Genomic DNA, 13739 nt, shown 5'->3' on the forward strand with positions numbered 1-13739 from the left:
CACTCCCTTTTCTTTTCTGATAGGTCCAAAGGTGACAGGTACTCACTCACTGAGCAGTTAGATTCTCTACCAAGCATGCATACTTAAATACAAATACAAAGCTTTCACACGTCCAAGGAGAAATGGATTACAGTAGACAATTCATTTGGCCATGATGGTAAAAAAACCCCAGGGATGCACAGAAAGTTTCTCCTTATTCTACATCAATACCCAAAGTAACACTACCTGAGAAGTAATCCCATTATTGAAGTGAATCTGAAGAGGCTTTAATTAAAATGGTATTTTTCTGTTAAGTACAATTTGAAATTTTGTTTGAGGTTTAAGAGTTAAATTTATTAGACTGCAAAGAGTTTTACAAGGCATTCCTAATGTAATGAGCTTAGGCACCACATATGTTGCATCTTTGGTACACATTAGGAAAAGCAGCTTTTTTAATGAGCTTTAAAGACTGCATATGCATACCAGAGGAAAAGGTCAGTGATGTGTGGATCAAGTCAGTAAATTAAGTATCACAGTATTATGTTATTATGCCTGCCTTCCACAGACACACAATAACAAAACCATAGGCTACAGTTACCATACTATTCTAATGCTTCCATCTACATGGCCTTCACAGCTTACACACACTGGCACTGTTGTGCCTCGGGTCCAACTCACTCCATCCCTTACCCAGGCCTCCTTTACCTTCTCTGCCCAGAAACTCCTGCAGCAGCACAGATGGTATGCCTGACAGTCAGAGAACCCAAGCAAGCACAGGAAAGGGGGCTGGATTCGGTGTGATGGCCCATCTTCAAATAGCACCTTTTACCATACAGAGATATCCAGGACAATGTCCTGAACCCTCATAACAAGATCAAATCTCTTGGACAGCAAAGCATCAGGACATCCAGGGATGCCTCATTCAGTTCAGGCCCCATTGCACTCGAGTTTTTGTTCAAGGATGCAGCAATATCATCTCTCTTTCAAAACACAGATATTAAAAGTATTTCTAATGCTATGGTCCCAAATTTGACTTGGTCTACCACCTCAGTTCCTTTTAGTTGGATTGTTAGATACTTGGTAATCTGCAAAGACTGGTTGACCGATAGCTGTATTGACATTTTTATTTTGTGATAAATAATAAAATAAGCTAGGAACTGACTGCACATACACTTTCACAAGGTTTTCAGCAGAGTCAAGCCCACTGAATTTATTTTTATTTGCAAGTACTGTAAATATTGTTAATTTGCAAATATTAAGACATTACCTTTATTTTTAAAGAGTAACTGAAGTTGATTCCCTTCTTAACTGTGCAACAATCCACAAAATTTAAGAGGTCTCTCTCTCTCTCTCTCTCTCTCTGTGTCGGAGACTATAGGTATGCACTAAACCATGTTATGCACTACATAATAACTTATGCATGTTTATACATTCCACAGCCAAGAAAGTGACACTCCTGCTCTGTACAAAGATATAGATTTAGTCATTAGAGAAAAAAAAAATCCTTTAAAATATTACAACAATAATAGCACAACTCAATACAACTGAGCAGTTATAAGTGGTTTTAATGATTTTTTCACTTTTTGGATATGATAATCCTCAAAGTAGCATTCAAAAATATAGTGCAAAATATTTATTCATTTTATTTACAAATAAAATGTGCAGTTCAGCTTCTTAACCTCACCACAGTAAATGTTATTCTTTTATGTGATGAACAGAAATTATGAGAAACATTTATAGAGACAAAAAGTTAATTTTTAACCTAAGAACGAAGATCTTCCTTCAGTTATATTTTTGTAGGAGATAGACAATATTTTTCAAAACTGTTTTCAGTTGAAAAAAAACCCAAAGTACAAGACAGCACTGAAGAATTACATAGGAAAGAACGGTTTTTTAAAACCATAAAGTTAATTTTGCTGTGACAATCACAAAGCAAAGTTCTTATCTATATAGAATATAAATTTTTTTTGCAGCTTAAACATAGAATCTTTACAATGTAATGCTTTTTGCCCCCTTTTTACTATACAAATTGCCTCTAGGGGAAAAGTATTCTAGTATCTTCCTTTCCCTCTGATGAAACAACAGATGCTTTGGTTAAAGAGCAATTCGTGCGCAATAGTGTTTTAACTTGCAAGGCAGAACTCCTTTATTAAGTTGGTAGAATTCCACTAGCTGGATGAGATCAGTAAATCTGGTATGACCATCATCAAGGGTATAGAATAGCTTCCCATCATCTTCCAACTGTAAAAATGGAAAAACAAGATTCAATAAAATCCTCTTTTGCTATGGTATTTCTTCCTGATTGGAATACTTGTTTGAGAAGTGTTCTTAGAGACCAATATATTCACAATATTACGGCTACTGAAAGAAGGAAAAATACAGTGATCATTCACACCAACATCAAAAATAAACGACAGAAAAATAATGCATTTTTTAACACACCTAAAAGGAAAGAACAGTTAAATAAATATAGGAATATTCTTTCTGCACTAACAATGCTACTTTATGCTTTGGAATGATAGCTGGAGTTAATATGAACTCTGAGTTTTTACACAGTGACACAAAACAACCAAGTTTCAAGTTACTCAGAGATTCCAACATTTGCTCCATTCATATTCCATGATTTTCTATCACTTAATTCATAAGGTGTGATGAGGCTACACACTAGTGCACTGGGGTGTGCTGGATGGTATCAGCTGCACAAGACACTGCCCATCACAAAAGTAACATGCTTGATTTAGTAGGATGTTTTTTGTTGTAGGAGAAAAAATTGCTGCAGTTCCAAATGCGTGTATTAGCACAGATACAGGAGAGAAAGAAGAAACTGCAAAAGATTCCTTTTGACTTGTAGATGCTTAAAAATTTACAATCAGTATTTCCCTATTCTAAGTTACTGAATGTTAGCTCTTGCACAATTAGGACTGTGCTACTGACTATATAATTTCTTGATTTATTTCCTCTACTACTAATATGTCTAATATCAAGAAGCTTTAGTGGAAAAGCGACTAATTAATATTCTTGTAAATAGAGGGTAAAAAACTTCTTCAACTATTTTTAAAAAGAAAAGGGAAAAAAGATACAAGATTGACAGAGTAGTGAACAGAAGATGTTGAAGTAGGGCTAGCATAGAGTAGCAGATGGTGTGCTAGGGAAAGATGCAACTACCCTACTTGAGTACAGGGGAAGGGAGAAGATATAATTAGCTCTGCTACCTGTAGTTATGATTTCTTATCTGCAAGCAGCTGTTGAACTGCTTATGATGCCTGGTTATTCTACTCCTTTCTACCATGCCTGGAAGTAGTTTGTAATTTCTTTATTCTCAGACTTTGGTCAGACCAGGTCAAACACTGCTAGTTAAGGAACTACCAATGTGTGTATGTGTAAATTCCTGTGCTCCAGCCAAGAACCTGAAAATGGATTATCATTCATTGGACTTTCCCTATGCATGCAATTTTCCTGCCAACTGACAGCAGACAAGGAAGAGTTAACAATTCAAATGTCTAGTTTCCTCCTCCAAGTTAGTTCCAAACCTTGAAATGAATACCAGACAGATTGCTAATTCTAAAGCTATCAATATTTTGCAAAGTAAAAAGTCGTATCAAAGTTATGCTGTCCAGGAACCTAACACCTTCTGCAAGCTAAGAAGGCTCTTATGAGAGAACATTTATTGGAAAAAGACAGTCCCAGAACTGTGTATCAATTCTCCTTTTTTCATACGTACTACAGAAGAGCTAATTTAGGGAAAGACTACACTGAAGTTAACTTGTATAAGCTCAGAGTATAAAGGCTGAAAAACACAGTAAAGGATCCTGAACGTATCCCAAAGGTTTTCTTTTGAACTTTTTACAATCAATTCGCTACCACCCACCTGCAACACCTCTTGCACAGGTTACCAGTGTTAACATGAGGTATCTGTTAACATGGGTGAAGCTTGAACTAGGCAAGCTGCATGCCCTACCTAAAAGGAGACATTTTTTAAATGCAGTATAATCTGAAGCAACCTAAAATACAAGAGAAAAATAATGCCATTTGTTTATTTACATTTAGTAGGAAAGTTTGTCTTCTCAATGACTGGAAACAGGCAAGATTTTAGAAGAACAGTGGAATTTGAAATTCAAAGAGGTAACCCTGATCTCCAGCTAATAAGCTATGAATTTATTGCAGTAATACAAAATGCCTTGTTTCTTAGAAAATAATCATTTCATTTAGATTAGCAGAAACTGGAACCAAAACCTTCCCCTCCTCAAGGAATAATTTTCTGAACTCCTTAAAGAGCACTGTTCTAGCAAAAATAGAGCATGTGTAAGTCAGGCTATGGAGAATGGCATGAGGGTACTGAATGCAACTGGAAATTAAGTGACAGAAAGGAACTGGAACATGCCTATGTTTGGGGGACAAACAGCTTCCATACCCACATACTCTCCCTGGACTAAGCTGTTCTCACTACAGATTTTTTTTTTCTGGTTACTAGCATAGGAGAAATTGCTTTACTTAAAAACCAATTAAAAAAAATTTCCATCAAGTAGGACAGGTTCTGCAATGAAGTGGTATAGGTCTTCTCAACCAACAGTATGGTGAAATGTGACCCAAGTGTATAGACAAAGAATATATCAAAACAAAGAATTCCTGGTTCCTCCAAAGATCCCACAACACGAGAGCGAGGTTTTAGCATAATTTTTTGAAGGGAAAAAGAGAATCATCCATTTCAGAGAAAACTGAAGGTAACTGCAGCTTCCTGCTACATCTGCTCCTAGAAAAGAGAGGGTCTGTTTCCTGATAGGGAAAGAAAAAGTGGTCTCAAATTTGAGAGTTAAATGACATCCTAATAAAGCAGACTCATACACTATTTCTATGGAGTTCAGGATGTTTTCTAAATCTAACAACAGTTATCCCAAAGTAAATACCGGAAGTTACTGCAGTCAATAGAATCATAGAGATCTTACACCTGGGATTCTTATCACAGACCATATATTGATGCTTACATGGGACCCAAGGCATAGTCATCACTTTTGGATTAAGGACTCCTCCATTGTCTTTATCTAAACATAACAAAATCCTGGACAGCTCTTTTAACTAAACTGATTTGCTTTTTTGCTTCCAAATAATGCTTCAGTCTTTTATTCTACAGGAACTTTTTTTAAGGGAGGATATCAGCTACAAGCCCTAGGTAAGGCATACAGAAATGTGGTGAATGATCACAGGGGATCAACAGACCAGAAACAAAAAAAAATGTGCCACCACACAAATTTCTACTGAGAAACAGAAGAATCTCATAGAAACTTCAGCAGGAAGAAACATGGACGCTAGAGTATTAAGTGGTCTGGAAGAAAGGTTCTTGTGAAGAGAGATGAAAAAGCTATGGGTCTGCTCAGTTATGACAAGCATCTGTGGCCAAAACACATAATGCTTAAGTGCTTCTCATCTCAACAGAAGCAGCATGTAAAGAAACCTGCACAGACCACCTCGTGAGAGAGTGGAAGCAATGGAGAAGGCTGGCTATTCTGGCAGAACTGGACAGTATGTTCGATGAAAACTGATAAAAATATGATTCCAGTTTAGGAAATTTCAGCTTACCTACAAAGTAGATGGATTAAATAAAGATATCAGTTTTTTGGGTTTTTTTTACAAAATTGTCCCGCTGAAGAAGACCTGGACATGAATATATCATAATAACATGAATCAAGAACAGAGGTCAACAAAATATGTTTGACTACAAATATTGAAACTATCCTGAACAGATGACTCAGTGAGACATAGACACACATCGTAGACAGTCCAAAACAAATGACTAAGAAATTGTGCACATACTGAAAAATGAAAAGGCAACATGACCTCTATTAATACATGATTTTCATGACTTCAGGGTTGCTTCTATTCCTGTTGAAATAGACTTGTCTGTTTTTTCAAGAAACTTTTTTGGATTTCATACTACTAGTCAAGCTTTAGAACAAATCAAAAGCAAAGCTCAAAAATGTTCAAGTCTACTAGGGAATACTAATTATATTTAGTGATACAGGTTTACATCTTCCATAGAACAGCAAAAGAAAAAAAAATCCATCAATACTCTATCACAGTTATTCAATTGTTTGGTTTTACAACTGCACACATAAACTGAAAAAATTTACTTACTGGTACAATTTGAAAATGTTTTATTTTTAATCCATGACTCAATGACAATACAAATGTTTTGGGGTTACTTTGGCTATCACGTACCAGGAATACCCTAAAAGAGATTGAAAATTTTCACAGTAAGATCACTTGAAATCCTTTTGTAAATATCCAGTTAAAACTGTTTGAAATTCATTACAGTAAGTATTAGTGAAAAGCAAAAATAATATCAATTACGCAAGTTAGGCTTTTAATCTGTATTTCTTTGCAAATGTGTCACTGGGAATACTTTCTCTTAAATTCTTCACCTTGTCTATTATGTGAAAAACATGCATTCTCAGAATAAATGACACTGTAGGCGTTAGTTTTTACACTGCATAGAATTACAATGCATCTCTTCAGACAGAAAAGCACCCTCAAAGTTTGTGCTTTGAACAAAAATTTTTTTTGGACTCTGACAGTTATCGAAATTGCAAGCATTATAGGGAAAATTCAAAGGTAGTTAAACAGAAATTTTACAGAAAAGGTAATGAGAGACATACCAGAATGTTTTCCACATCTGGCCAATACTCATAAACGCACATTCACTTCTGCACAGCACCAAAATTCCCACCAAGACGTAGTTACATCCTGCTTGCTTTATGGAATCATTATTCAAATCACAACACTCTCAATGGCCAATAGTGCCACCGCAACTAGTTCACTGACAACTTATTCCAACCAGGACATCGACAAAAACACAATTTTGCTGTAATTGTGATAGAATAATCTGGTACAGGAAAGGATGATTATCAGTATGAGACAGTTTTCATCAAATCCCACGGTTTGGAATATCAGCAGAGAACAGTTTGGTGGACAGAGGGAAGTACCTGATAGATAGCTTTGTAGTGGACAGAGTATGAACTGCTTGCACTGTGCAGGTCTGGAACTGTTGTAGCTAACCAATGCACCAATGGCAAGCATGCTCCTCTTTCAGGACACAAAAGAAATGGGCAAGATGGACTTGCAGGTATCAATCAAGTGAGCATTAGTGAACACCTACTTTTACCCCACCACACACCAGAAATGAGAGCCCAGCTACTATATATGAAAATAAAGAATTTCAGGCAAAGAAAGCCGCCAAAGGTTTACAGTGGATTTTCACTGACTACTGGCATGGTTCCAAAGTACCAATTTCATTCTCAAAGTTTGTTAAGAGTCCTACTTTTCCAAAGTAAGAAAATAGTTGGAATTAAGAAATTTGGAGTCCATAATCATTACCATTTCTATCAAAATCCTTATCCAGACTAATTTGGAGCTCTGATAGTAATTCAGTTATTCCAGAGGGATAACTGCAAACTCAGCATACGGCAGTACAAGTACAAGCCAGACGTCTCCACAGCCGCGGGCTCCGCGAGCTGGCTCGCTCTCACCACCTAGTGGCCTCTCAGCCTCTCCGGGACATGAAGGAAATTGTTCAGAACACAGTTACGACAGATTCTTTGCATTAAATGACACACAAACTAAACACATTGATTAGGATTTATGTTCCCACTCATCAGTTCTTTTAAAGTATATTTTCTTACTTTTTTCCTTAACAGCAAAGATAAGCAACATTTCTTCTCCTTCAGATAAAAAAATCTTTACTCTTTTCTAACCTTATCACAATAGACCTACTTTAGTTGTCAAAGAACCTTTAAAAACTTTATTATGAAGAAAGGGTTGTAGTTCACAGGATCTTAGAAACGTTGGCTGGCAGGAGGTTTTTAGACATGCTGGATGACTCCAGAGAGCTGCTCCCCAATAAACTTCTCTGAATGACCAGTTGCATTTTCCATGGGCCTTTTGGTAATTCTGTTATCCCATTCATCAACCAGATGCTGATCAGTTCGCAATCCTGTTAACCATTTATCACTGAAAAGTCTTCAAACATCCTTTAGAGGGTAAAGTACAAAATCTACAATATTGCTATGTAAGTTTCTTTAAGAAAATTGTTTTTACATCAGAACAGAACTTTATTCCTTCATAGGGTGCCTTAAGATGGTTGCTGTCCTTAATTCTGTTGTTGATTTATCCAAATACTAAGACTACTGTAGATCCTTTATATAATAGTCCCCTTATCTTCTATAAACTATCACGGACAACATATTTGTTGGTACATACGGTATTACATAGGACCTACTACCTCTGTCATATATGCACAAGAACTCCTTGCTTGTGATCACCTTAAAAGGCTCAAGAGGGATTATTCTCCCTGCCTCCCCTCCCAGAACAGTGTCTTATTATTCCCATCAGAAATGGCTGTATTTCTGGTTATAATTCATTCTTTTGGCCCATCAAAAAGCACAGCATTAGTCACATGATATCATGTATTCATTACCTCATTGTAACTCCTGAATATGTATCTGACAGCATATGAGAGCTCATACTACCAATGTTCTAATCAATTCTAGACAGTCCTCACAAGAGTATCATCCTTCCCAAGAAGCACAGTGCATAACTATGAATAAAGCCAAGAATATCATGTAAACAACACTGTACTAAACTAATGCTAACAAGGTATTCACTTGCTCGTTTCAAACACCATTGCTCTTTACTCGCCAAATCTCCTGGGTTTCATCTACTGTGTAAGAAATACACTGGAAGATTAGCAGGCCTGGAATGACATCCTGCTGAGAAATACATGGGGGATGCAACCCCATGTCCTGTCCCTCCCATGTAAAAAATGCAAAAATAAATGCAGAGTACAGAATCGGTTTCAGGATGATTAGCCAGGCCTAAAAACAGGACCCTTGAAATTAAATAATAAATAAAAATACAAAAGCAGAAGACCAATTAACAATCCTTGCACTAAGTATGACTGGGTTTTTCCCCCTTTCCTTCCCTTCATATTTTTTTTCCCTGGAGCCCTTTCTGTAGATGTAGAAAATAGTATTACAACATACTTAATCTAAAACTGAAGGAATTTAACAAGCAATCTGATGTTCCAGGTACTTAACTGGAAACAGACTCAAAGAAACAGAGTTTTACGGAATTACTCACTGAATGAAGGAGGTCCAAGTTTACTTTTATTACAGAAGTAAGGACAAAAATACAGGAACGAAAACCAGGAGGATGTGAACATAGAATACCTGCTTACTTTGTAATTTTTTTTAAATTAATACTTAAATGAGAGAAAAATAAAAGCCTTTATCCTATTCTTTATTGTTTACTATTAAAGCAGGATACAATTTTTCGTCAATTCACGAGAAAAAGCATACTTTTTTTTCAACGTCTGTCCCAGCACAGTTCATCTCAGAATAAATCTTTTCAGGCTTGCTTTCATTCTTTCATCACTAAGAGATACAAAAGACACTAGTGCCAAAGTTGACAGTTCCCAGAGAATATTGTGCAAATACAGAGCTCAAGTGCTTTGCTCTGAGCGGACATAAGTAATCGGTCAGTGACAGAATCGAAGTCTTAGATCACCACTTTATTGCTTCCAAATGATATAAAATAGAAAGCAACAGATCCCCAGATAGCCCTATATAAAAGAATTTTTTATTCCTACTAGGTTAGTGCAAACTTTTCCTTCTTCCAACTCCTCTCCAATAAAAAGAAGGAATTGTTCACTAGGAACATGTCTCAAAAAAACCATGTAAAGAATTAACTTACCCATCTACAAGTCCATGCTGCAAAATAAGTCTCTGAGCCTCTTCTCTAGAGATTTTATGATGAAACCACGACTGAGATCTGTGTATAGCTATAGAAATAAAGATCTGTGAAAAACATTCTCCTTTTACTGAAAGAACCAGTTATTGCATTTCTCTAGCAATAAATTAACTCACACATACCCATGTTAGACATGGCAATAGGACTACCATGTGAGTTGAGTCGGAGACACCCTCTCCTCTGTATAAGAGAGAAGTAAAAACATGATTTCAAAGCTTTTCTGTTAAAAAAAAAGCAAATCAGAAAATACTATTCTGATAAAGCAAAGGTATTTATACCCGCCATGCTAATCCTTCTTCAACTGCAACCGAAAGGGCTTCCGTTGGATTTTCTATAATTCTGCTTCTGTGTCCTGAGAAATCCATTGCTACTAAAGAATTTTCTGAAATGCTTCTCTGCAACAAAGAAAAATAAATTTAGTTTGCTCATTTTTTACAAGATCTATCATTAAAAGCGAGCTTCTGAGAAAACACTATGTTTTGTAAGTGATGTTTCAAGTATCAGCAGTGTTTCCCATCAGAGCCAAACTCATTTTACCCCAGGGAGCATTTGTGATTCCAGTATGCTGCTGCAAAGCTCAATTTTACAATGTGGCAGGACAGACCATCTTTTTGCATTACTGCAATGGATGATAAATACATGGCTTTACCATTAACTCTACTTATATTTTTAACTGTAACTAGCCCTTTGCACATCAAAGCAAGGCAGGAAACTGTAATTCAGATGTCCAAGTAACAGAAAAAGAAGAAAAAATATAAAATTCTTATACATAATGATCAAATTTAAAAAGATTCAAAATATTTCGTTATAAATGTCATAAATTTATATATTTGATATATAAACTTCCACTCAGATTTTACCAGATTTAAGCACTGAAAACAGCAATTTCTATTGAGTATAACTTCTATTTTAATACATCCCTTCTAACCCCTATCACAGACTCAATAACTGCAGCATCAGTTATGAAAAAAAAACTTGTGGTTTTTTCTCTCAGTGATAACAGAATAAAAACACTGAAGTTTGACAAAACAGTCCTAAAAATCACCAAAATGTTTCTCAGAAACCAAAGTTTACAAAATCAAGTTTCATATGGATTGTAACAGCTCAAATGTTGGCAGGCATTGGAATATCTAATAGCTAAAAGAACATTCTAGCACTCTACAAGTTAAAGTAACATCTGTACACAAGAGGCCCAGATTTCTGTAGGGTTAGCAAAACTTCCCAATCCCAAACCAAAGCAGCTCTGTTTTGTTCTTGCTTGGTTACAAGCATGAATACAACTAGAAATGGAAGAGCAATTCTGTAGCTCAGGGTAATCCCTGATACTCTAACTAAGGTCTGTAATTCCCGATACTCTAACTAAGGTCTCTCTGAGTAACTGTAACCTGTAAAGAACTTTGCAAAAATAAAAAAACAAGGATAAAATATGAGAAAATGTTTGCCTCCAGCAAAGTGGAGGGAACTCTTCGTAGCTGACGTGGTTGAGAGTTATTGAGGAATGTGAAACATGGAAGTGGCTCCCTTCTGAAGTATGTTCATTAGCGTGTGCACTTAATCCCCAAGTTTATTCAATATGCTGTTTAATTTGTGAATTATACACAAGTAGAAAAGCAGTGCCATTGTTAACAGTGCTTACATTCTGCCTGTGTTACAAGCTATGGGAGCTAAATGCACAAAACAGTGTAAGAGGAGAGAATCAGTAATGGCTCCCAGATCCACTGCAAGAGCACAGCTGCCAACTGCAACAGCTTCACAGAACAGAAAGTAAAGACACAGTCAGCATATTAAGCACAAGTCTGAAGCCATGCTTATTAGCAATACTACTGAAAACTATTTTTGTGAATGTCTGTAATAGCAAATGAGGGTTTTATGCATTTTACCAGCAAGAACTACAATAAAAACTAAAAAAAAAATCCGCCATAAAATCATTGTCACAGATCCCTGCAACAAGTAATTTTTATCCAATTTAGCCAAAAAAAAGAACCAAAAGGGATATAAATCATCCATGAAAAAGTCTGAAATCAAATGACTCCTAAAGAACTGGGATACTATATTAAAGAAAAGGACAATTCCAACTATCTGACTGAGGAGATGGACACACAGGCTGTTTTTTCTCTATAACCCAGTCCTACCAAATTATGATCTTACTCTGAAGTCCAATCAGTATTACACCACCTGAAATTCATCTCAAGTACTTAATATTTTATATTTTAAAAAAAAATTAAATACGAAGTATGCCGAAGAGAATTTTTTACGAGTTGTTTATTCATCATTTACAGCATGTGTAACCTTAAACACTTTACTTCTCTTTTAATGCATTTATAGTTCTGCTTCTTTTTTTTCAAAATCCTCTTTCCATTCTTTTTGACAGCAGGAGATTTGACAAAGGGGAAAAGCCTTTTAATTGCTCTGAACTACCCAATTTCTATTAAGTAAGTAAATTAATTAATTAGCTCTCTAGTCAACCCTGACAGCCCTAAAGATTTCAGCAAGCATTCGCACATGCAAGACTTTGAAGGACCAGGTCAGTAATATAACTGACACAAGTTACTTAAAAACAGCATGACTGCAGAAACATGTATTTATTCACGGAGCTACTGTGGGACATACCATAGGTGTTAAATTCAAAGGGCTGCAGCCACTTCTACCTTGATATGGTTGCATGTAATTCTGATAGAGCTGCATCCCATACTAAAACCAGAAAATAACATGGTTAGCATTTTAAATTATAAACTTAAGCCAATTAAGCTTTTTTTTCAGATGTAAAAGATAACACATTTTTTTCTTCACCGTTAGAAACCAGGGACAAACGCTGCTAGGATAAGGAAGTGTACATCCTCATTGTTGCTCCTGCCTTTATAAATGTACATTCTGCATTAAATACTACCCATTTAACATGCCAACTTACCTATTCCTATTTTGTCACAAACACAGACACATTTTTAAAACACTAAAGTTCCCTTCTTCTGTATTCTTGTCCCTTTGTTCAATATTAGTCAACAATCTCACTGAATCCAACACAGTTACACAGAAGCATACGCTTAATGTTAAATATTTCCAGGACTGAGGCATCATTTCATCCCCTACAATCCCCCCAACAATTTGGTCTCTCTGTTCCTTGGGATAAATAAAAATAAGCTTTCAGAGTATAAAACTTATATTGTTATTGCATGGAAACCTAAAATTATATTACTTCTCTACTGCACAGCATCAAAAATATCACACACTAAACTTCAGCAAGTTAACTCACACAGAAAAATTACCTTAAGCAACCTAATTGCTGTCATCCAACAGGTCCTACTTTGTTCATCATCTGCACAGAGCTGTTTCAGGTCTCTGGTTCCTCCTGATTTGTTAGGCTAGAAGGCCACAGCACATTTTTTTAGCATTAATGCATATCTTGAAGATAATACCTGTTGAAATAAAAGCCACTAATTCTCCTATTTTATAAAAGACAGCTGAATATTGTTTTCAAAAACCTTAAAGAAATTTAAGCTTACCTAAAAACTGTGGCTTGCTTTAATATGTATCAGAATAATAAGTTTGTACCTTAAAGCAGAATCCATAGTTTGTTGGTGCTCCAGAAATCTTTTTGCCTGTTAAAGACATGTACATATCACTATTGCTGAATTCACAGAAAAACTGCAGATGCCTTGGCTCCTGAAAAGAAAAGCAATGTAATACAGTTAGACTACTTTAGCCAGTCTCTCTAGACAAGAAACTCAGAAGAGTAAGTAGTTATTCTGTTCCAAAATACAGTCTTACATACTGCAGTTTTAACTGTGACATCATGAAATCTAGAAAGAGGTAACTCAATATTAATTTTATCATGCAGAGAAAAAAAAAAAACAAAAACAAACTACTTAAAGAGTTTATTCTTCTAGAGAGGGAAAAAAACCAAACTACAAATTATATAATTTTGGGGAAAACTCCCACTAAATTCAAGGCATAATAATATTAGA

General features: G+C 35.8%; 1 protein-coding gene across 2 annotated transcripts in view; it reads right to left on the bottom strand.

Moving 5' to 3' along the window:
• Positions 1-1152: 1152 nt before the first annotated feature.
• GRB14 (growth factor receptor bound protein 14) overlaps positions 1153-13739 on the bottom strand; it is a 61417-nt gene continuing 48830 nt past the window's right edge. For both annotated transcript variants that reach the window (XM_027733601.2, XM_027733602.2), the window contains 8 exons: positions 13327-13437; positions 13041-13136; positions 12388-12468; positions 10056-10172; positions 9900-9957; positions 9721-9808; positions 6109-6202; positions 1153-2220 (listed from right to left, as the gene is read on the bottom strand). In XM_027733601.2, coding sequence (XP_027589402.1) covers positions 2074-2220; positions 6109-6202; positions 9721-9808; positions 9900-9957; positions 10056-10172; positions 12388-12468; positions 13041-13136; positions 13327-13437 — 792 coding nt within the window. In that variant the 3' untranslated portion in view covers positions 1153-2073. The remainder of the gene's footprint in view (positions 2221-6108; positions 6203-9720; positions 9809-9899; positions 9958-10055; positions 10173-12387; positions 12469-13040; positions 13137-13326; positions 13438-13739) is intronic.

The sequence above is a fragment of the Pipra filicauda genome, unplaced genomic scaffold (genome assembly GCF_003945595.2).
Source record: "Pipra filicauda isolate LSUMZ 115617 unplaced genomic scaffold, ASM394559v2 scaffold253_size2546935_pilon, whole genome shotgun sequence".
In the NCBI taxonomy this organism is placed as follows: domain Eukaryota; kingdom Metazoa; phylum Chordata; class Aves; order Passeriformes; family Pipridae; genus Pipra; species Pipra filicauda.